General features: G+C 42.2%; 1 protein-coding gene across 1 annotated transcript in view; it reads right to left on the bottom strand.

The window, feature by feature from the left end:
- The window catches only part of LOC109867035 (SH3 and multiple ankyrin repeat domains protein 2), a 171,542-nt gene that overhangs the window by 104,678 nt on the left and 41,178 nt on the right, over window positions 1-25,686 (bottom strand). The window contains exon 10 of the mRNA XM_031801926.1: window positions 12,594-12,660. Coding sequence (XP_031657786.1) covers window positions 12,594-12,660 — 67 coding nt within the window. The remainder of the gene's footprint in view (window positions 1-12,593; window positions 12,661-25,686) is intronic.

Raw genomic sequence — 25,686 nt, 5'->3', positions numbered from 1 at the left:
CATTGTTCCTCCAAAATAAGCTGGTTGAATAACACACACACACACACACACACACACACACACACACACACACACACACACACACACACACACACACACACACACACACACACACACACACACACACACACCTCTTATTTGGGTTCAATAGAAAACCAAAGGTAGTCTCTAACCTTGAGGTATTAATAAGCATAATTGAGCCTTAGTGGAGATGCAATGAGAGCTCCTAACTAGCTGGTCTCACAGGCTCAGAGCAGGCTGCCTGGCTGCCTGGCGGAGGAGGAGAGAACTTCTATTCAACTCAAGCTATAATAAGAGCCTTGGTGGAATTCCCCTGCGTTTGATGCAGTGCTCAGCTCACACAGCTGAAGCATGATTAATGATGATGTTTATTTCTCTGCTGCCTACTAAATACCAGGGAGGAATAAGAGGCTTGTATACAGCAATATAGGGTTTAACCCAGAGATGATTGGCCACTGTGTGAGAGAGATGACACTGCTTTGGAAAAGAAAACAACCGTACTGTGATAGGAGAAGGTTCTATAAAAAAGGCCTCTCAAGAATACCTCTTCCAAAAGGCCTGAGTATGTGTGTAAGACTCTCAAAAGCACAATTTAAAGCGATAACCCCTCAAAACTGTGACTGTACCTATGGAATGCATCATAATATAGAGTAGGTCCATGCTGCATTGAGAGGAAAGGTCACATGTCCAACCCCCAATGGCAGGTCCCACCCCCTCTCCACCTGACTCTCCCACTAATGCTGATATCTGGATGGCCTATCATCAACAGCATAGCCATAGCCAATTAAAGATTGGTGATATGTATGGATCTACATCAGAGGTTTTCAACCTTTTCTTGCCCAGGGACCCCCTCTTTGGCAAACCAGCGACCCGGGGACCCCCATCAAATGTTAGCGAAAAAACGTGTCTTATCATCAGGTGAATGATAATGGCAAGGAGAAGTACAACATTTTAAAATGAATACATTTAGTAAATAGTATTTCATTATTTTGACAGCCAAATTGCTAGAAAAGTAACTACAAACACATTTTTGCTAAGAGCAGCTGTTTAGCTGGTTAAACAAAGGTTAGCCATCTGTTGGCAAAAAATTATGTCCAAGTCAAGAAAGCTTACCAGCAGCCAGCAGCACTTGCCGAACTGGTAGACTATTGACTGGTAGACTTTTGACTGGTATACTATTAACTGGTAGACTATTGACTGGTAGACTATTGACTGGTAGACTTTTGACTGGTAGATTATTGACTGGTATACTATTAACTGGTAGACTATTGACTGGTAGACTATTGACTGGTAGACTTTTGACTGGTAGACTATTGACTGGTAGACTTTTGACTGGTAGTCTATTGACTGGTAGATTATTGACTGGTAGACTTTTGACTGGTAGATTTTTGACTGGTAGTCTATTGACTGGTAGATTATTGACTGGTAGATTATTGACTGGTAGACTATTGACTGGTAGACTTTTGACTGGTAGTCTATTGACTGGTAGATTATTGACTGGTAGTCTATTGACTGGTAGACTATTGACTGGTAGACTTTTGACTGGTAGTCTATTGACTGGTAGATTATTGACTGGTAGACTATTGACTGGTAGCCTTTGACTGGTAGACTATTGACTGGTAGCCTTTGACTGGTAGACTATTTACTGGTAGACTATTGACTGGTAGTCTATTAACTGGTAGTCTATTGACTGGTAGATTATTGACTGGTAGATTATTGACTGGTAGATTATTGACTGGTAGATTATTGACTGGTAGTCTTTTGACGGTAGATTATTGACTGGTAGATTATTGACTGGTAGTCTATTGACTGGTAGTCTATTGACTGGTAGATTATTGACTGGTAGTCTATTGACTGGTAGTCTTTTGACGGTAGATTATTGACTGGTAGACTATTGACTGGTAGTCTATTGACTGGTAGTCTATTGACTGGTAGTCTATTGACTGGTAGATTATTGACTGGTAGATTATTGACTGGTAGATTATTGACTGGTAGATTATTGACTGGTAGACTATTGACTGGTAGATTATTGACTGGTAGATTATTGACTGGTAGTCTTTTGACGGTAGATTATTGACTGGTAGTCTTTTGACTGGTAGATTATTGACTGGTAGTCTTTTGACTGGTAGATTATTGACTGGTAGTCTTTTGACTGGTAGATTATTGACTGGTAGTCTATTGACTGGTAGACTATTGACTGGTAGTCTATTGACTGGTAGACTATTGACTGGTAGACTATTGCCTGGTAGACTCATTACTGGAAGACAATACTGTGGGCTATACTCGGCCTTGTCTCAGGATGGTGGTTGAAGTCTGTTATATCTGGAGTACTTCTCCTGTCTTATTCGGTGTCCTGTGTGAACTTAAGTATGCTCTCTCTAATTCTCTCTTTCTCTCTCTCTTTCCCTCTCTCGGAGGACCAGAGCCCTAGGACCATGCCTCAGGACTACCTGGCATGATGACTCCTTGCTGTCCCCAGTCCACCTGGCCGTGCTGCTGCTCTAGTTTCAACTGTTCTGCCTGCGGCTATGGAACCCTGACCTGTTCACCGGATGTGTTACCTGTCCCAGACCTGCTGTTTTCAACTCTCTAGAGACAGCAGGAGCGGTAGAGATACTCTTAATGATCGGCTATGAAAAGCCAACTGACATTTACTCCTGAGATGCTGACTTGCTGCACCCTCGACAACTACTGTGATTATTATTATTTGACCATGCTGGTCATTTATGGACATTTAAACATCTTGGCCATGTTCTGTTATAATCTCCACCCAGCACAGCCAGAAGAGGACTGGCCACCCCTCATAGCCTGGTTCCTCTCTAGGTTTCTTCCTAGGTTTTGGCCTTTCTTAGGCTGGGTTTCTGTACAGCACTTTGAGATATCAGCTGATGTAAGAAGGGCTATATAAATACATTTGATTTGATTTGACTAGTAGTCTTTTGACTGGTAGATTATTGACTGGTAGTCTATTGACTGGTAGATTATTATTGACTGGTAGATTATTATTGACTGGTAGTCTATTGACTGGTAGATTATTGACTGGTAGTCTTTTGACGGTAGATTATTGACTGGTAGTCTTTTGACTGGTAGATTATTGACTGGTAGTCTATTGACTGGTAGACTATTGACTGGTAGTCTATTGACTGGTAGACTATTGACTGGTAGACTATTGCCTGGTAGACTCATTACTGGAAGACTATACTGTGGGCTATACTCGGCCTTGTCTCAGGATGGTGGTTGAAGTCTGTTATATCTGGAGTACTTCTCCTGTCTTATTCGGTGTCCTGTGTGAACTTAAGTATGCTCTCTCTAATTCTCTCTTTCTCTCTCTCTTTCCCTCTCTCGGAGGACCAGAGCCCTAGGACCATGCCTCAGGACTACCTGGCATGATGACTCCTTGCTGTCCCCAGTCCACCTGGCCGTGCTGCTGCTCTAGTTTCAACTGTTCTGCCTGCGGCTATGGAACCCTGATCTGTTCACCGGATGTGTTACCTGTCCCAGACCTGCTGTTTTCAACTCTCTAGAGACAGCAGGAGCGGTAGAGATACTCTTAATGATCGGCTATGAAAAGCCAACTGACATTTACTCCTGAGATGCTGACTTGCTGCACCCTCGACAACTACTGTGATTATTATTATTTGACCATGCTGGTCATTTATGGACATTTAAACATCTTGGCCATGTTCTGTTATAATCTCCACCCAGCACAGCCAGAAGAGGACTGGCCACCCCTCATAGCCTGGTTCCTCTCTAGGTTTCTTCCTAGGTTTTGGCCTTTCTTAGGCTGGGTTTCTGTACAGCACTTTGAGATATCAGCTGATGTAAGAAGGGCTATATAAATACATTTGATTTGATTTGACTAGTAGTCTTTTGACTGGTAGATTATTGACTGGTAGTCTATTGACTGGTAGATTATTATTGACTGGTAGATTATTATTGACTGGTAGTCTATTGACTGGTAGATTATTGACTGGTAGATTATTGACTGGTAGATTATTGACTGGTAGTCTTTTGACTGGTAGATTATTGACTGGTAGTCTATTGACTGGTAGATTATTGACTGGTAGATTATTGACTGGTAGACTATTGACTGGTAGATTATTGACTGGTAGATTATTGACTGGTAGATTATTGACTGGTAGATTATTGACTGGTAGATTATTGACTGGTAGATTATTGACTGGTAGACTATTGACTGGTAGACTATTGACTGGTAGATTATTGACTGGTAGATTATTGACTGGTAGACTATTGACTGGTAGACTACTGACTGACTTACTCTCATATGTTATCTGGTATACAGTACAGTACAGTACAGTACAGTACAGTAGGCTCTACTCTCATATGTTATCTGGTATACAGTACATTACAGTACAGTACAGTATGGTACAGTACAGTAGGCTCTACTCTCATATGTTATCTGGTATACAGTACAGTACAGTGCAGTACAGTATAGTACAGTACAGTAGAGTAGGCTCTACTCTCATATGTTCTATGATATAGAGTACAGTACAGTACAGTACAGTACAGTACAGTACAGTACAGTACAGTACAGTACAGTACAGTAGGCTCTACTCTCATATGTTCTATGATATACAGTACAGAACAGTACAGTAGGCTCTACGCTCATATGTTCTATGATATACAGTACAGTACAGTACAGTACAGTACAGTACAGTAGGCTCTACTCTGATATTTTCTCTGGTATACACATATCTACAATGTGGGCCAAAATAGTTAACATTCTCTTGAGATTTTTTCAAGTGGTTATGAAAGCAGACATCAGTATTTATATAAACAAAAGGAGTTATACGGTAACTAATATGGATTCAATAATTAACTTTTTAGTTCATTAGCAGTTGTTATTAAACCAATAACAACAAGCTCATAACCTGTAAGAAACAACAACACTATGATATCAGTGATTAACCTAAAGGCATAAACAATAGAATCCACTCTCTCAGTTTCTATATGCCACACAAAGTATCAGTAACCACTGAAAACACTGGAAGCCTTCAAAACCCATAAAAAAAAAACTCTAGCTCAAGTATCACTGCTTACCTTCTTTCTTCAAGGCATTCAGAAAAGACTTCATTTTCCCCCTTTTCCTTATTGCTTAATTGTTCATGGGAAATGTGGAGATATAAATAAATAGAAAAAGAGCGAATATGAAATGTATCCGAGTTTTGTAGTGGGAAAAAGCAGCAGCAAGTCGTTCCAGTGGTAAAGCGCGTGACAATGGGAGGGAAAGAGATTGGCTGGGAAGGCAGGCAGGCAGAGGGACCGGAGGGAGGGAAGGAAGGAGGGAGACAGGCAGGGAGGGAAGGAAGGAGACAGGCAGGCAGGGAGACAGGCAGGGAGGCAGGCAGGCAGAGGGACAGGGAGGGAGGGAAGGAAGGAGGGAGACAGGCAGGGAGGGAAGGAAGGAGGGAGACAGGCAGGGAGGGAAGGAAGGAGGGAGACAGGCAGGGAGGGAAGGAAGGAGGGAGACAGGCAGGCAGGGAGACAGGCAGGGAGACAGGCAGGCAGGCAGAGGGACAGGGAGGGAGGGAAGGAAGGAGGGAGACAGGCAGGGAGAGAAGGAAGGAGGGAGACAGGCAGGGAGGGAAGGAAGGAGGGAGACAGGCAGACAGGCAGGCAGGGAGGGAGGGAGACACAGACAGGCAGGTAGGCAGGCAGGCAGGGAAACAGATAGACAGACAGGCAGTGAGACAGATAGACTGACAGGCAGGGAGACAGTGAGATAGACAGGCAACCAGGGAGTCAGGCAGGCAGGATGGAAGACATTCAGGGAGAAAGGCAGGCAGAGAAACAGGCAGGGAGAAAGGCAGGAAGGCAGGGAAAAGGCAGGCAGTGAGCAGGCAGGGAGAGGGAGACTGGCAGCCAGGGAGAAAGGTGGGATAAAAGGCAGACAAGGAGACAGGCAGGGACAAAGACAGCCAGGCAGGGGGAAAGGCTGGGAGACACACTGCTTGTTACTGACTGGGATCACAACGCACCAGTTCCACGCATTTCCATTCCACCACGCATCTCCATCTCTCTCTCTCTCTCTCTCTCTCTCTCTCTCTCTCTCTCTCTCACACACACACACACACACAAACACTCTAACAGACAGTCAGATGCACTGAAGGAAAATAAACTCCCTAGATATAGCGTTGCTTCACCCAGGTTCAAAATTCCAGAGACAAGCAGCACATGATCTCAGCAAGAATGTGTCAGTTATTATAATCATTATGGATGGGGAGAATTCAACTAAACCACAGCCACTTTGATTACTATCATTAACACTGATTTTAATATAAACCAGATTGCTAAAACACTGTATTATCTAAAACTACTTCAATAATAATCCAAATGAATGATATTGCCATAGATGACAGGGCAGAACACATTCTCAATACGTGGCTGTCAAACACATGGTGGAGAGAGGCGTCGCTTGCAATCACATAACACCCAAATTAAACATGCATAAATCAATCTTCAGTGGAAACAGGTTCGGCGAGAGATTGGATTTTAACCGGTGCTTTCACAGGAACAGCTGTATTCGAAAACAAACCCTTTGTGTTGCTAGGCAACCTTAGCGAGGAAGTCTAAATTCGTTATTAGCAAGTTGCTTGTTGGTTGTGAAATTATGTGGGCGATTCCACGGCAGCATAGGCCGAAAATATTTCTGGTATCTCAGATTGTTCTGGCAATTCTCATAGTAACTTCATTGGGAGGAAAGATGTTTGACATGCTTTTTACATTTCTATCACAAACCATTTTCAAAAAAAGCATGATGAAAGTTTGAGATATTCATATTTATATTTATTTATTCATATTTAAATTCATATTCATATTATGTTGAATAAATGAATGTGAAAATGTGTATTTCAGAATCTAGATATAGAGAATAGAGAATATACTATAAGGCATATAATGACACCATGATGTTGTCTGTATCATGTACGTTCACAGCTCATAGGGTCTTACAGGAGACATGTTCAGGTCTAAGATGGGCCTAAAATGGCCACTTTCTGATGATAAAAAAATATATATACATTGTAAAAATACAAGTGTGTCAAACATTCTGTTCAGTTTCTATGTGAGAATTACCAGAACAATGTGAGATACCAAAGATATTTTTCGGACTATAGTGGCATGGAATGGCCCATGCGTATTGTTTTTAACAAGCAATTGTAACCAAGCACTTACAGAACAACACATTCCAAATCCTATTGGAATGTGATGAGAATTAAGACATGTTGTGATATTATGAAATGCTATTCCCTCTTGGGAATAACTTTAGGACTTTCATTGGGAAAACAACCTATTGAATTCATATTGAATAGGCATTTGGAATTACTCCTTCCATCAACATTCCCTTAATTGCTCAGAATTAATCTCAAACCATTGGTGTGGTCATTAGTAGTCTAAATATACAAGAACCAGTCCACTGAAAGCAATATGATAATGACCCTATACTAGATCCTGTGTAATGTACTGTCTATGATGAATTACAAAGCGTCATGACTTCAAACCAGCCTAACATCTAACATCTAAATGACTGTAGGCTGCAGGGGGAACTGTGGATGGGGGGAATCTCCGCGGACCACCTCTTCTCTTCTCTGGCACACAGATTGTTAGATAGCAACTTGACAAGCACCAACCTCCGCTTTCCTCTCCAAGGAATAGCTTTAACATTTTAAACCTGAACCTCCTCGTTACACCAGCCACTCAATCAATCAAACACAACGAAAAGAAAGAGCAGCTTGTGGTAGATCAATCTCAAAGAGGTAAAATAGTGATGAACCATCTTGTTTGAGCACCACAAACCCTGAGTGATGGATCCATAAAGATAGAATGATAGAACAACACTGCTGTCACCACATTGATCAGTGATGCAGTAGATTATACAACAGTGATAATGGATCACAGGACAAAGGATGCTGAAGAAACAGCACTGATGAGTCTACATTTTCAGTAACAATCATGAAAAAAAACAACCACCAATGTATAGATCTACGCCATATAAAGAGGCTACCTCGCTACCCATGGGTCTTCCATTGAGGAACCGACCAGATCTGAGATCCCGAAAGCCAAATATCACATGGATCTGGGAACCATGGCAACCACGACTGGATTTATATGGGACAAGGATTTACATAGTTGACTGTAGAACAAGGCAGATGCTGTAGGTTTATGTGTCATGACTGCAGCCATGACGTTGAACTATATAATACAAATTCTGTTACACTCTTAGAAAAAAAGGGTTCCCAAAGGGTCCTTCGGCTGTCTCCATGGGAGAATCCTTTATGGTTCCAGGTAGACCCGTTTCGGGTTCCATGTAGAAGCCTGGTTCTACATTGAACCCAAAAGGGTTCTACCTGGAACCAAAAAGGGTTCTTCAAAGGTTTCCCCTATAGGGACAGCCGAAGAACCCTTTTAGGTTCTAGATAGTACCTTTTTTTCTAAGCGTGTATAAACCAATGTAATGAGGTTAGCTGTCACAAAGACCTTCACTCTCAGACTGAAGCTAATCAGCCCGACTATGACTCAAGGGGCAAATACAAAAAGACAATTAAATAATTAAATAATTGGTGTGCAGCACCCTTTCTATTTACAGCAGAATGTGGTCACAAAACATGAAGAAAGAAGTGATGACAGAGGACGGAGAAAAGGGACTGTTGGGGGTTGTAAATGCATGACAAAAGAGTTATGTCTCAGTGTCTATTTGGAGAGGAAGAGACAGAAATCCCCTGACACTTGTACGGTAAGATTGCAAGATTGTAAGACTGCTGGCACTAGCAATAAGTTGACTGTATGCCAGAAGGAGAGTTCATAATGTCACAGTCTTGGACCCTTGGCCTAAGGACACAGGAAAAAAAGGATTCCATCAGATAAAAAGTGGCATCTTTAGAAAGATGACAGAGAAGATTGTAATCCACATCCCATGCACCTTAGAGCCTACTGTAATGTACAGTCATGGACAAAAGTTGAGAATCAAATCAAATCAAATCCAATTTTATTTGTCACATACACATGGTTAGCAGATGTTAATGCGAGTGTAGCGAAATGCTTGTGCTTCTAGTTCCGACAATGCAGTAATAACCAACAAGTAATCTAACTAACAATTCCAAAACTACTGTCTTATACACAGTGTACGGGGATAAAGAATATGTACATAAGGATATATGAATGAGTGATGGTACAGAGCAGCATAGGCAAGATACAGTAGATGATATCGAGTACAATATATACATATGAGATGAGTATGTAAACAAAGTGACATAGTTAAAGTGGCTAGTGATAGATGTATTACATAAGGATGCAGTCGATGATATAGAGTACAGTATATACATATGCATATGAGATGAATAATGTAGGGTAAGTAACATTATATAAGGTAGCATTGTTTAAAGTGGCTAGTGGTATATTTACATCATTTCCTATCAATTCCCATTATTAAAGTGGCTGGAGTTGAGTCAGTGTCATTGTCAGTGTGTTGGCAGCAGCCACTCAATGTTAGTGGTGGCTGTTTAACAGTCTGATGGCCTTGAGATAGAAGCTGTTTTTCAGTCTCTCGGTCCCAGCTTTGATGCACCTGTACTGACCTCGCCTTCTGGATGATAGCGGGGTGAACAGGCAGTGGCTCGGGTGGTTGATGTCCTTGATGATCTTTATGGCCTTCCTGTAACATCGGGTGGTGTAGGTGTCCTGGAGGGCAGGTAGTTTGCCCCCGGTGATGCGTTGTGCAGACCTCACTACCCTCTGGAGAGCCTTACGGTTGAGGGCGGAGCAGTTGCCGTACCAGGCGGTGATACAGCCCGACAGGATGCTCTCGATTGTGCATCTGTAGAAGTTTTTGAGTGCTTTTGGTGACAAGCCGAATTTCTTCAGCCTCCTGAGGTTGAAGAGGCGCTGCTGCGCCTTCTTCACGATGCTGTCTGTGTGAGTGGACCAATTCAGTTTGTCTGTGATGTGTATGCCGAGGAACTTAAAACTTGCTACCCTCTCCACTACTGTTCCATCGATGTGGATAGGGGGGTGTTCCCTCTGGTGTTTCCTGAAGTCCACAAGAATGACACATATATACATTTTCACAAAGTCTGCTGCCTCAGTTTGTATGATGGCAATTTGCATATACTCCAGAATGTTATGAAGAGGGATCAGATGAATTGCAATTAATTGCAAAGTCCCTCTTTGCCATGCAAATGAACTGAACCCCCCCACCAAAAAAGAATCCACTGCATTTCAGCCCTGCCACAAAAGGACCAGCTGACATCATGTCAGTGATTCTCTCATTAACACAGGTGTGAGTGTTGATGAGGACAAGGCTGGAGATCACTCTGTCATGCTGGTTGAGTTCGAATAACAGACTGGAAGCTTCAAAAGGAGGGTGGTGCTTGGAATCGTTGTTCTTCCTCTGTCAACAATGGTCACCTGCAAGGAAACATGTGCCGTCATCATTGCTTTGCACAAAAAGGGCTTCACAGGCAAGGATATTGCTGCCAGTAAGATTGCACCTAAATCAACCATTTATCAGATCATCAAGAACTTCAAGGAGAGCGGTTCAATTGTTGTGAAGAAGGCTTCAGGGCACCCAAGAAAGTCCAGCAAGCGCCAGGACCATCTCCTAAAGATGATTCAGCTGTGGGATCGGGGCACCACCAGTACAGAGCTTGCTCAGGAATGGCAGCAGGCAGGTGTGAGTGCATCTGCACACACAGTGAGAAGAATACTTTTGGAGGATGGCCTGGTGTCAAGAAGGGCAGCAAAGAAGCCACTTCTCTCCAGGAAAAACATCAGGGACAGACTGATATTCTACAAAAGGTACAGGGATTGGACTGCTGAGGACTGGGTAAAGTCATTGTCTCTGATGAATCCCCTTTCCGATTGTTTGGGGCATCCAGAAAAAAGCTTGTCCATAGAAGACAAGGTGAGCGCTACCATCAGTCCTGTGTCATGCCAACAGTAAAGCATCCTGAGACCATTCATGTGTGGGGTTGCTTCTCAGCCAAGGGAGTGGGCTCACTCACAATTTTGCCTAAGAACACAGCCATGAATAAAGAATGGTACCAACACATCCTCTGAGAGCATCTTCTCCCAACTATCCAGGAACAGTTTGGTGACGAACAATGCCTTTTCCAACATGATGGAGCACCTTGCCATAAGGCAAAAGTGATAACTAAGTGGCTCGGGGAACAAACATTGAGTGGGTCATTTTGGGTCAATGGCCAGGAAACTCCTCAGACCTTAATCCCATTGAGAAATTCTCAAGAGGCAGGTGGACAAACAAAAACCCACAAATTCTGACAAACTTCAAGCATTGATTATGCAAGAATGGGCTGCCATCAGTCAGGATGTGGCCCAGAAGTTCATTGACAGCATGCCAGGGCGGATTTCAGAGGTCTTGAAAAAGAAGGGTCAACACTGCAAATATTGACTTTTTGCATCAACTGTAATTGTCAATAAAAGCCTTTGACACTTGTGAAATGCTTGTAATTATACTTCAGTATTCCATAGTAACATCTGACAAAAATATCTAAAGACACTGAAGCAGCAAACTTTGTGGAAATTAATATTTGTGTCATTCTCAAAACCTTTGGCCACGACTGTACTGTACTGTACACCAGATAACATATGAGAGTAGAGCCTACTCTACTGTACTGTACTGTACTGTACTGTACTGTACTGTACTGTACTGTACTGTACTGTACTGTACTGTACTGTACTGTATACCAGATAACATATGAGAGTAGAGCCTACTGTACTGTACTGTACTGTATACCAGAGAACATATGAGAGTAGAGCCTACTGTACTGTGCTGTACTGTACTGTATACCAGAGTGATGTACTGTACTGTATACCAGAGAACATATGAGAGTGACAGAGAACAGTGCAGCAGACAGACAGATGACAAAACACAGCTGATCAATCCATGTGTGTGTGTGTGTGTGTGTGTGTGTGTGTGTGTGTGTGTGTGTGTGTGTGTGTGTGTGTGTGTGTGTGTGTGTGTGTGTTTGTGTGTGTGTGTGTGTGCATGACGTACGTGTGTGTGTGCGTGTGTGTGTGTGTGTGTGTGTGTGTGTGTGTGTGTGTGTGTGTGTGTGTGTGTGTGTGTGTGTGTGTGTGTGTGTGCATGACGTGCGTGTGTGTGTGTGTGTCCATGACGTGCGCGCGCGTGTGTGTGTGTGCGCATGACGTGTGTGTGTGAGTGTGTGTTCTCATCCCAGTCCCACTATGTAGGCCAGCTCCATTGTGAAGTGTGGATTGGAGCAGAACTGACTGTCTTTAGATGAGAGAGGAGGCACAGAGCAGGTCCATCCACCGGGAAACACAATAGCCCATTCAGAGTGGAAGCGCTTTGGTCTACACTAACGTGCATCATTCATAAAGCAAGTGAATCGCACATGACTTAACTCACATTCAATACAACACATTTGCCAGCAACCCTTTCCTAGCCTGGTAACCTGCTATGCTCAATGGTTTACCTGTCTTACCATTTCCTATAATGCAATAGTTTTTTTTCTGGTAAATAAACACAATTTATACTACACAGAAACAAAGAAATGTTTAGTTCAGAAACTTACCGATATCAGTCTCTTTATGGTTCTTGATTAATTCTGCCAATTCAAAGTTTCCTGCGATGATGGCCACCTGGAACAGAATGGAAGATTTATAGTGAGGTATTTATAATAGTCACATTTGTAAATCAATCAAAATGGCTTTTAAAATCTGACCAACTTCAATGGTGGATATGGTATTCATTATAGGTGGCAGCAGGGTAGCCTAGTGGTTAGCCTAGTGGTTAGAGCGTTGGACTAGTAACCGGAAGGTTGCAAGATTGAATCCTCGAGCTGACAAGGTAAAAATCTGTTGTTCTGCCCCATAACAGGCAGTTAACCCACTGTTCCTAGGCTGTCATTGAAAATAAGAATTTGTTCTTGACTGACTTGCCTAGTTAAATAAAGGTTAAATAAAATAGCAAATTCCTGACTACCAGCTCTGATGGCCACAACATGTGGTGGCTCAGTTAAATTTGTCAGAAAATAACTTAATTCTCATTGTAAAATGACTCACTTTCATGAAATGCAACTTTAAATCCTTATAGGTACTAATAATAACACAATAAACAGAAGCCTGGTAAAGGTTGTAGTGTAGTGGGTGGAGGGCAGCAGAGCCACAGCCACAGTCAACACATATCCAGCCAGTAAACCCTGCCAACTGATTCCACCTTTAGACACTTTTACATAAGACAGGTCAGTGCGGAGTCATATACTGTATATAGAGAGTTTGGCCAATGTGGTTTCTGTCTGAACGTTCCGATAGTGCCACTTCCTCCTCCATAGCCATTGCTACGTGATAATTGAAGCTTCCATGTTGTGCTGTTTATTTCTGATCTTTTTTTATTTTTTACTTATGAAGTGAAAGAAGATATACAATTTGTTGACACCACAAAACTGTGAAGACTTGAATACACGTTATTCCAAATGATAATTAATAAAAACTTCTGTAATATTCCTCTGTTGTTCTTGTTTACAGCAGGTCATTTCAGAGGGAACTGTCAGAGGCACTCTTGTATTGTTACATCCCTCTGTTAACATGGTGTCCGTTTTAAAATCTGACCAAAACACTCTCTATATACGGGTCTGGGTCAGTGGAATAGGGTTAGTGATGGTTAGGCAATGTGAGGCTCAGGCTGTATTACAGTAAGGAAAGGTAGACATAGAGACAGAACAAGTTTTATTTCTAATGGGTACGGTATAGTCACTGAAAATTGTTTGACTAGACTAACTCACTCATGGAAATCCTGAATAAACTGAACCCTCCATCTCTATCCCAAATATGATATTGGTTTCATGTGGATAAACAAATACATTACCTGAAAATATGGAGCAATTTTCAATTACACTACTGAAATGAGTTAAATGAATTAACCTATTATTGTAATACAGTAATAACTCTACAGAAGCTATTGGATTGGAGTAGTAGTGTTGCAGTATAATGCATGCTAGAGTGGAGAATGAGGCTGTGCAATAAAAACATGAAAACATGACTCCTATTTCCCATCATCGTCTCCTCCCAGAAACAACATTCTGCTACACTGAAAAACTGAAACGCTCTGCTCTGCTCTCTGTTTACCTTATAACAAACCATATGGGGAGGTAGGCTAAGTTATGATGTTACAGTATAGCCATGAGGATAACCTCTCTTAACCCTGCATAGTTCAACACAGCACACGCTCTGTTCCTCTGCTGTCGGTTCACCTAGTCCCAAACCATATGTAGGTAAGTTATGATGGCTAGGTAGAGAGAGGGGGAGAGAGAAAGAGACAGACAGCGAAACTAGGGGACTGAGAAACAAAGAGCAGAGAGATAGTGAGAGAGAGAGAGAGAGAGAGAGAGAGAGAGAGAGAGAGAGAGAGAGAGAGAGAGAGAGAGAGAGAGAGAGAGAGAAAGAGAGAAAGAGAGAGAGAGCTCCCGGCCTCACCCTACTAGGATCTTAAAACCTGTTAAAGATAGGGCCGACTACTGCCCCCTTTGGAGGAATTGCGTGCCCATAGTAAACAGAAAAAAAATCTGTTAAAAATTGCTAATAAATGTATATAATAATTATTATTGAATAGAAAACACTCTAAAGCTTCTAAAACCGTTCAAATTATGTCTGTATGTAAAGCAGAACTCTCAGGGCAGCCATTCTACCAAACTCTCTCTTGCCTTCATGAAAGTTGGACCAACTTTGACGTCATCGCCCCCACCCTTCCCAACCAGCTACAGACCTGGGAACAGTTCCTATCTCTTCAGCGCGGTGTCCTCTTTCAGTGGGGCCTCTCTTTGTGAGGATCGCGCACGTGCTCGAGTTTTGTCGGGCTGAAACCTCCGGGTCACGCGAAAATACATGTACTTTCATGCGCACGTCTGGTCCGGAGCTCTCTTTCTTCCAGGATTGACCAAACGATTTCGGTTTGTCTGTTCGGGCTAAGGTTTGTTTTGCATGTTTAGAACATGTTTAAGCTTGATTCTGCACTTAGTTTGACCAGTTTAGTCGACATATAATATGTAATTTTGAAGTTTAGATGCGCATCGACTAGAATTTTGGCTGCATTTCAACCGGATTTTGTCGCGTTTGGTAACCTAAAGACACAGACTTGAAAACCAAACGCAGTTTTTGGTAAGTATAACTCCTTCCACGTCTTCTGATCGAAGAACATCAAAGGTAAGGGAATATTTATGTGTTAATTATGGGTTTCTGTGGACTCCGAGATAGAGGAGACCTAATGCTAATTTCTGAGCGCCGTCTCATATTATAGCCCAGTGAACGAATTCTGTAACGTTAAAAATAAATGTAACACAGCGGTTGCATTAAGAAGAAGTGTATCTTTCTATCTATATGTAGAACATGTATATTTAGTCAAAGTTTATGATGTGTATTGCTTGTTATCTGACGTTAGCTCCGGCAGATATCATCATTTCTCCGGACATTTGAGTAGCATTTTGTGAACATGCCGTCATTGTAAACAGAGATTTATGGATATAAATAGCATATTATTGAAAAAAACATAAATGTACTGTGTAACATGTCCTATTACTGTCATCTGATGAAGATTTTCAAAAGGTTAGTGAATTATTTTTATTTTAATCCTGCGTTTGTTGATTGCATTTTTTGGCTATGCAAATTAGCTGTGTCTTTGGTGGTGGTTTGACATAAATATGTGCTATGTTTTCGCCGTAAAACATTTTAGAAATCTGACTTGCTGGCTAGCTGAACAAGGTGTTTATCTTTCATTTGAGCTATTGGACTTGTTAATGTGTGGAGGTTAAATATTTCTAAGAATATTTTTGCGTTCCGTGCGCCACCGTTCCAGCTGAACGTGGGAGGGGTCATTCCCAAAAGGGAACCCTAACCCGTCAACAGGTTATTAAGTCAAATGTCTACTGTTTGCTGATGATCTGATGCTTCTGTTACCAACCAAGGAGGGCCTACAGCAGCACCTATATGTTCTGCGCAGAGTCATAGAGCCCATTGCCCTTTATGGTTGTGAGGTCTGGGGTCCACTCACCAACCAAGATTTCACAAAATGGGACAAACAACAAATTGAGACTCTGCATGCATAATTCTGCAAGAATATCCTCCGTGTACAACGTAGAACACCAAATAATGCATGCAGACCAGAATTAGGCCAATACCCACTAATTATCAAAATCCAGAAAAGAGATGTTAAATTCTACAACCACCTAAAAGGAAGCAGTTCCCAAACCCTCCATAACAAAGCCATCACCTACAGAAAGATGAACCTAAGCAAGCTGGTCCTGGGGCTCTGTTCACAAACACAAACACACCCCACAGAGCCCCAGGACAGCAGCACAATTAGACCCAAGCAAATCATGAGAAAACAAAAAGATAATTAATTGAAACATTGGAAAGAATTAACAAAAAAAACAGAGCAAACTAAAATGCTATTTGGCCCTGAACAGAGAGTACACAGTGGCAGAATACCTGACCACTGTGACTGATCCAAACTTAAGGAAAGCTTTGACTATGTACATACTCAGTGAGCTTAGCCTTGCTATTGAGAAAGGCTGCCGTAGACAGACATGGCTCTCAAAGGAAGACAGGCTATGTGCACACTGCCCACAAAATGAGATGGAAACTGAGCTGCACTTCCTAACCTCCTGCCCAATATATGACCATATTAGAGACACATATTTCCCTCAGATTACACAGACCCACAGAGAATTCGAAAACAAACCCAATTTTGATAATCTCCCATATCTACTGGGTGACACTTCACAGTGTGCCATCACAGCAGCAATATTTGTGTCCTGTTGCCACAAGAAAAGGGCAACCAATGAAGAACAAACACCATTGTAAATACAACACATATTTAGGCGTATTTATTTTCCCTTGTGTACTTTAACCATTTGTACATTGTTACAACACGGTATATATACATAATATGACATTTGTAATGTCTTTTTTGTTTTGAAACTTCTGTATGTGTAATGGTTACTGTTCATTTTTATTATTTATTTCAGTTTTGTATATTATCTACCTCACTTGCTTTGGGAATGTAAACACATGTTTCCCATGCCAATAAAGCCCCTTGAATTTAATTGAATTGATAAGGAGAGAGCAAGAAAGTCTTCTCATGATTTGTTGACTTCAAAAAAGCTTTTGACTCAATTTGGCTTGAGGGTTTGCTCTACAAATTGATGAAAAGTGGTGTTGGGGGAAAAGCATACAACATTATACAACCCATGGTCACAAACAACAAGTGTGTGGTTAAAATTGGCAAAAAACACACCTATGTTTTCCACAGGGCCGTGGGATGAGACAGGGATGCATCTTAAGCCCCACTCTCTTCAACATATATTTCAACGGATTGGCGAGGGCACTAAAACAGTCTGCAGCACCCGGCTTCACCCTACTAGAATCTGAAGTCAAATATATACTGTTTGCTGATGATCTGACGCTTCTGTCCCCCCAACCAAGGACGGACTACAGCAGCTCCTGGATCTTCTGCACAGATTCTGTCAGACCTATGCCCTGACAGTAAATCTCAGTAAGACAAAATAATGGTGTTCCAAAAAAGGTCCAGATGCCATTACCACACATACAAATTCCATCTAGAAACCATTTAAAAATATATATATATATATATATTTCACCTTTATTTAACCAGGTAGGCTAGTTGAGAACAAGTTCTCATTTACAACTGCGACCTGGCCAAGACAAAGCAAAGCAGTGCGCCAAAAACAACACAGAGTTACACATGTAATGAACAAACGTACAGTCAATAACACAATAGAAAATCATCTATATACAGTGTGTGCAAATGTAGTAAGATTAGGGAGGTAAGGCAATAAATAGGGCATAGTGGCAAAATAATTACAATTTAGCATTAACACTGGAGTGATAGATGTGCAGATGATGATGTGCAATTAGAGATACTGGGGTGCAAAAAAGCAAAAAATTAAAACAATATGGGGATGAGGTAGTTGGATGGGCTATTTACAGATGGGCTGTGTACAGGTGCAATGATCGGGAGGCTGCTCTGACAGCTGATGCTTAAATTTAGTGAGGGAGATATAAGTGTCACGTTTTATCAAGGTGGGTGGAATCAGGCGCAGAGAGCAGGTTTCAGTGATTCGAACAGTTTATTCTCCGGCGCACAAAAAACACAGTCAACCCAACACACAGGGTGAATAATCCAATACAGGACCAAAATAGGCCGGAGAATAAAACACAAGTACTACACCAAATGACGTGAATACAAAAACAATCCCGCACAAAACAAGGGCGGGACAACCTACTACATATAAGGACGTTAATTAAACTAAAATACACACAGGTGAAACTAATAAGACAAAACCAACAGACAAACGAAAAAGGGATCGGTAGTGGCTAGTAGGACGGTGACGACGACCGCCGAGCACCGCCCGAACAGGCAGGAGAGCCATTTTCGGCGGAAGTCGTGACAATAAGTCTCCAGCTTCAGTGACTTTTGCAATTCGTTCCAGTCATTGGCAGCAGAGAACAGGAAGGAAAGGTGGCCAAAGGAGGAGTTGGCTTTGGGGATGACCAGTGAAATATACATGCTGGCGCGTGTCCTACGGGTGGGTGTTGCTATGGTGACCAGTGAGCTGAGATAAGGAGCGGCTTTACTTTGCAAATACTTATAGATTACCTGGAGCCAGTGGGTTTGGCGACGAATACGAAGCGAGGGCCAGCCAACAAGAGCATACAGGTCGCAGTGGAGGGTAGTATATGGGATTTGGTGACAAAACAGATGGCACTGTGATAGACTACATCCAATTTGCTGAGTAGAATGTTGGAGGCTATTTTGTAAATGGCATCGCCGAAGTCAAGGATCGGTAGGATGGTCAGTTTTACGAGGGTATGTTTAACAGCGTAAGTGAAGGAGGCTTTGTTGCGAAATAGGAAGCCGATTCTAGATATCATTTTTGGATTGGAGATGCTTAATGTTAGTCTCGAAGGAGAGTTTACAGTCTAACCAAATACTTGTATTATTTGTAGTTGTCCTCATATTCTTAAGTCAGAACCGCCCAGAGTACTGATGCTAGTCAGACGTGCGGGTGCGATCAGTTGAAGAGCATGCATTTAGTTTTACTTCCATTTAAGAGCAGTTGGAGGCCACGGAAAGAGTGCTATATGGCATTGAAGCTCGTCTGGAGGTTGTTGCCCTAGAGCACACCAAAAACTATACATACCTCAGCCTAAACATCAGCTCCACAGGTAACTAGCTAAATCCATGATGGTGTAGCAGTCAGACGTCTTTGTCCATCTTGTTGTGTCCCATGTATATATCTTTTTATATGTTTTTCTTCGCATATCTTTTTATATTTTGTTCTAAACTTCAACTTCAAAATACTCTCCTGCAACCCGCCTCACCCAATCTGGTGTGGATCTGTTTTTTCGAAAGTATTTTTATTTACCTCGAATCCGGAATCCCCCAACAGAAGCTAGCCAGCTCACTAGCTACTAGCTAGTAGTCAGCTAACCACTGCTAGCGGTCATCAGCTAACCTTTAGCTCGGAAAGCTCTCGCCAGTTTGTACAACGCGACTCAAACCAGAGCATACCGCAAGCTCTGGACATTTTCACCTGGATCATCGCAGCTAGCTAGCTGCTATCCGAGTGACTACTCATGGCTAACGTCAGTCCCAAAGCAAGCACCAATTAACCTGGAGCTAGCCCATGCTAGGCCTTTTTCTCCCGGGTAGCCAAAGAGGCCCATCAGCCACTCCTGGGCTTACAATACCCGGACCCCTTCTACTGCCGGTACGGGGCACGGAACCCCGCTGATCCTCCACAACTGGACTACGACGTAATCTGCTCAAGGAGGTACTCAACTGGCCTCTACATCACGACGTCCCCTGAGTGCCCATCTGCTAGCCACGGCCCGCTAGCTGCTAACCGCAGCCCGCTAGCTGTCTAGAGCATACTGGACTGTTAGCTGTATAGACCATCGGCCAATTTCTTGGGCCACTATACCTATTTTGCCAATTAGACTTGGACCCCTCTGCTACTCGGAACCCTACTAATCCATCACGACGGTGACATCACCTGGTTTAAACTTCTCTAGAGGAAATATATCTCTCATCATTACTCAATGCCTAGGTTAACCTCCAATGTACTCACATCCTACCATACCTTTGTCTGAACATTATGCCTTGAATCTATTCTATCGCGCCCAGAAACCTGCTCCTTTTACTCTCTGCTCCAAACGCACTAGACGACCAGTCCTGATAGCCTTTAGCTATACCCTTATCCTACTCCTCCTCTGTTCCTCTGGTGATGTAGAGGTTAATCCAGGCCCTGCAGTACCTAGCTCCACTCCTACTCCACAGGTGTTCTCATTTGTTGACTTCTGTAATCGTAAAAGCATTGGTTTCATGCATGTTAGAAGCCTACTCCCTAAGTTTGTTTTATTCACTGCTTTAGCACACTCTGCCAACCCGGATGTCCTAGCCATGTCTGAATCCTGGATTAGGAAGACCCCCAAAACCCAGAAATGTCCATCCCTAACTATAGCATTTTCCGACAAGATAGAACTGTCAAAGGGGGCGGTGTTGCAATCTACTGCAGAGATAGCCTGCAGAGTTCGGTCTTACTATCCAGGTCTGTACCCAAACAATTTGAGCTTCTACTTTTAAAAATCCACCTTCCCAGAAACAAGTCTCTAACCATTGCCGCTTGCTATAGACCACCCTCTGCCCCCAGCTGTGCCCTGGACACCATATGTGAATTGATTGCCCCCCATCAATCTTCAGAGCTTGTGCTGCTAGATGACCTAAACTGTGACATTAACATCCCGGCCATCCTACAATCTAAGCTTGATGACCTCAATCTCACACAAATTATCAATTAACCCACCAGGTACAACCCCAAATCCGTCAACACGGGCACCTTCAAAGATATCTTCCTAACCAACTTGCCCTCCAAATATACCTCTGCTGTTTTCAACCAAGAACTCAGCGATCACTGCCTCATTGCCTGCATCCATAATGGGTCACTGTCAAACAAAAATACTTCAGCGAGCAGGCCTTTCTAATCGACCTGGGCCGGGGTATCCTGGAAGGATATTGACCTCATCCCTTCATTAGAGGATGCCTGGTTATGCTTTAAAAGTGCATTCCCCACCATCTTAAATAAGCATGCCCCATTCAAAAATGTTAGAACCAGGAACAGATATTGCCCTTGGATCTCTCCAGACCTGACTGCCCTTGACCAGCACAAAAACATCCTGTGGCATTCTGCATTAGCATCGAATAGCCCCCGTGATATGCAACTTTTCAGGGAAGTTAGGAACCAATATACACAGGCATTTAGGAAAGCTAAGGCTAGCTTTTTCAAGCAGAAATGTGCATCCTGTAGCACAAATTCAAAAAAGTTCTGGGACACTGTAAAGTCCATGGAGAATAAGAGCACCTCCTCCCAGCTGCCCACTGCACTGAGGCTAGGAAACAATGTCACCACCAATAAATCCACTACAATTGAGAATTTCAATAAGCATTTTTCTATGGCTGGACATGCTTTCCACCTGGCTATCCCTACCCCGGTCAACAGCCCTACACCCCCCACAGAAACTTGCCCAAACCTCCCCATTTCTCCTTCACCCAAATCCAGATAGCTGATGTTCTGAAAGAGCTGCCTGTCACTCAGGCCCAGAACCTAGGATATGCATATACTTGGAAGCATTGGATAGAAAACACCCTGCCATTTCTAAAACTGTTAATATTATGTCTGTGAGTAAAACAGAACTGATATGGCAGCAAACACCTGAGGAAAATCCATCCAGGATTATTTATTTATGTATTATTTTAATTTTTTTTGATGTGAGGGGTTTTCCATTGAAAGCCTATTGACTATATAAGGGTTTAGGGCCCCGATTGCAGTTCATATGGCTTCCACTTGATTTCAACAGTCTTTAGACATGGTTTCAGGCTTGATTTCTGAAAAACGATGAAGAATAAAACCTTTTGGTAAGTGGTCTATGCCACTCCGATGTATTTGTCTGCATGTTTTGACCGCCTTTGAGCCAGTGGATTACTGAACAAAACGCGCCAACAAAACGGAGTATTTGGGATATAAAGAGGGACTTTATCGAACAAAACAACCATTTATTGTGTAGCTGGGACCCTTTGGATTGCCAACAGAGGAAGATCTTCAAAGGTAAGTGATTGCTTTTATTGCTATTTCTGGTGATGCCTCTTCTTGGTTGGAAAATGTTTGTATGCTTTTGTACGCAGGGCGCTGTCCTCAGATAATATCATAGTATGATTTCACCGTAAAGCCTTTTTGAAATCTGACAAAGTGGCTGGATTAACACGAAGTTAATCTTTTAACCGATGTATAACACTTGTGTTTTCATTCATGTTTATTATTACTATTTTTGTCATTTGAATTTGGCGCTATGCAATTTCACGAGGTGCAATTGTCGAGGTTGGACGCTAGCGTCCAAATGAGCCTAAAGAAGTTAACAAACAGATTACCGGCCATTTCGAATCCCACCGTACCTTCTCCGCTATGCAATCTGGTTTCAGAGCTGGTCATGGGTGCACCTCCTAAACGATATCATAACCGCCATCGATAAAAGACAGTACTGTGCAGCCGTATTTCATCAACCTGGCTAAGGCTTTCGACTCAATTACAACATTCTTATTGCCAGGCTCAACAGCTTTGGTTTCTCAAATGATTGCCTTGCCTGGTCCACCAATTACTTCTCTGATAGAGTTCCGTGTGTCAAATCGGAGGGCCTGTTGTCCGGACCTCTTGCAGTCTCTATGGGGGTGCCACAGGGTTCAATTCTCGTGTCGACTCTCTTCTCTTTATACATCAATGATGTCGCTCTTGCTGCTGGTGATTCTTTGATCCATCTCTATGCAGGTGACACTATTCTGTATACCTCTGGCCCTTCTTTGGACACTGTGTTAACTAACCTCCAGACGGGCTTCAATGCCATACAACTTCCCTTCCGTGGCCTCCGACTGCTCTTAAATGCAAGTAAAACTAAATGCATGCTCTTCAACTGATAGCTGCTCACACCTGCCCACCCTTCCAGCATCACTACTCTGGACGGTTCTGACTTATGTGGACAACTACAAAGAATATGTGGACAACTAAAAATACCTAGGTGTCTGGTTAGACTGTAAACTCTCCTTCCAGACACACATCAAACATCTCCAATCCAAACTTAAATCTAGAATTGACTTCCTATTTTGCAACAAAGCATCCTTCACTCATGCTGCCAAACATACCCTCGTAAAACTGACCATCCTACGGATCCTCGACTTCGGCGATAGCCTCCAACACTCTACTCAACAAATTGGATGCAGTCTATCACAGTGCCACCCATTTTGTCACCAAAGCCCCATATACTATCCACCACTGCAACCTGTATGCTCTCATTGGCTGGCCCTCGCTTCATACTCGTCGCCAAACCCACTGGCTCCAGGTCATGTACAAGTCTCTGCTAGGTAAAGTCCCGCCTTATCTCAGCTCACTGGTCACCATAGCAGCACTCGCCCGTAGCCCTCGTTCCAGCAGGTATATCTCACTGGTCATCCCAAAGCCAATTCATCCTTTGGCCGACTCTCTGTCCAGTTATCTGCTGCCAATGACTGGAACGAACTGCAAAAATCACTAAAGCTGGAGACTCTTATCTCCCTCACTAGCTTTAAGCACCAGCTGTCAGAGCAGCTCACAGATCATTGCACCTGTACATAGCCCATCTGTAAATAGCCCATCCAACTACCTCATCCCCATACTGTATTTATTTATCTATCTTGCTCCTTTGCACCCCAAATCTCTACTTGCACATTCATCTTCTGCACATTCTACCATTCCAGTGTTTAATTGCTATATTGTAATTACTTCGCCACCATGGCCTATTTATGGCATTACCTCCCTTATCCTACCTCATTTGCACATGCTCTATATAGACTTTTTCTACTGTATTATTGATTGTATGTTTGTTTATTCCATGTGTAACTCTGTGTTGTTGTATGTGTCGAACTGCTGTACTTTATCTTGGCCAGGTCGCAGTTGCAAATGAGAACTTGTTCTCAACTAGCCTACCTGGTTAAAAAAATGTGAAATTTAAAAAATTAAAAAATTAAAAACTTTCATAAAGCCAAATCATCTTTGAGACAAGGCAAGAAGGGCATTCTAAAAATACTTGAATCTGTTTTAAAACCCATTGCCCTTCATGGATGTGAGGTCTGCGGGCCGATCACCAACCAAGCATTCACAAAATGGGACAAACAGCAAATCATGAGAAAACAAAAAGATATTTACTTGACACATTGGAAAGATTAAACAAAAAAACTGAGCAAACTAGAATTATATTGGCCCTAAACAGAGAATACACAGTGGCAGAATACCTGACCACTGTGACTGACCCAAAATTAACGAAAGCTTTGACAGTGAGCATAGCCTTGCTATTGAGAAAGGTCACCTTAGGCAGACCTGGCTCTCAAGAGAAGACAGGCACTTTGCACACTACCCACAAAATGAGGTGGAAACTGAGCTGCACTTCCTAGCCTCATACCAAATGTATAACCATATTAGAGACACATATTTCCCTCAGATTACACAGACCAACAAAGAATTGGAAAACAATACAAATCCGATTTTGATAAACTCACATATCTATTTGGTCAAATACCACAGTGTGCCATCACAGCAGCAATATTTGTGACCTGTTGCCACAAGAAAAGGGCAACCAGTGAAGAACAAACACCATTGTAAATACAACCCATATTTATGTTTATGTAAGAATATTCAAAGATAAATACACAATGCGGGGAATAAACGATCAATGGACATTTTTCGAGTAATGGGGAACTGAAGATTAATGGGTCACGGACATGGGTTGTTTTTCAGTTCAGCATCTGTTTAGAATCTATGAAGGGGTTCCAGTCCTGGACTCACAGCTACATGTGGCAAGTTCTCATTGGACCAAATTGTCTATACATTGAGCCTGAAATGGGATACTTAGTATTCAACCATTGGCCTAATTTTGCTGCAAAGAATTCTAATTGGTCAACCACAGGCTAAGCTTGGGTATAAACTACATCCTTTCTCTTTGTTCAGCAGAGAAAACACTGAGAACAGGGAAGAATAAACATCTACCATCCGCTTTCCAGCATCACAACTATGATTTGTTTTCTATGAATTCATATATTTTTCTCACCTAATTTGCTTTGGGGTCTGTGTTATTGAAGAATAACATCAACTACTTACATTTATTTATTTTCCCATTTTTACTTTACAACACTGTATATAGACATAATATGACATTTGAAATGTCTTTATTCTTTTGATTGTTTATTTCATTTTTGTTTATCCATTTCACTTGCTTTGGCAATGTAAACATATGTGACCCGTTTCAGGAGAGCCATTTTAACGTTTATTTTTTTATTTTATTTTTTTATGTGTTTTTGGGCAGAAATGCCTTCTGGAACATGGGAACTTTCATGTGACTTAATAACAAATTTGTGTGCAATAATATTGTTAAATTACGAGCCTTGTTCATTAAGACACAGAAAAAGTCAGCAACCTTCACACTGGCCATGATTGGCTGAGATAATGAGTGGGTTTGACATGCCGAGAGATGACTTCGGATTGGTCTGCCATATAGAGGGCTTCTGTCTATTTC

Source organism: Oncorhynchus kisutch, linkage group LG22, assembly GCF_002021735.2.
Source record: "Oncorhynchus kisutch isolate 150728-3 linkage group LG22, Okis_V2, whole genome shotgun sequence".
In the NCBI taxonomy this organism is placed as follows: domain Eukaryota; kingdom Metazoa; phylum Chordata; class Actinopteri; order Salmoniformes; family Salmonidae; genus Oncorhynchus; species Oncorhynchus kisutch.
Note: the sequence above shows the minus strand (reverse complement) of the source record. Positions and strands in the feature narration are given on the sequence as shown.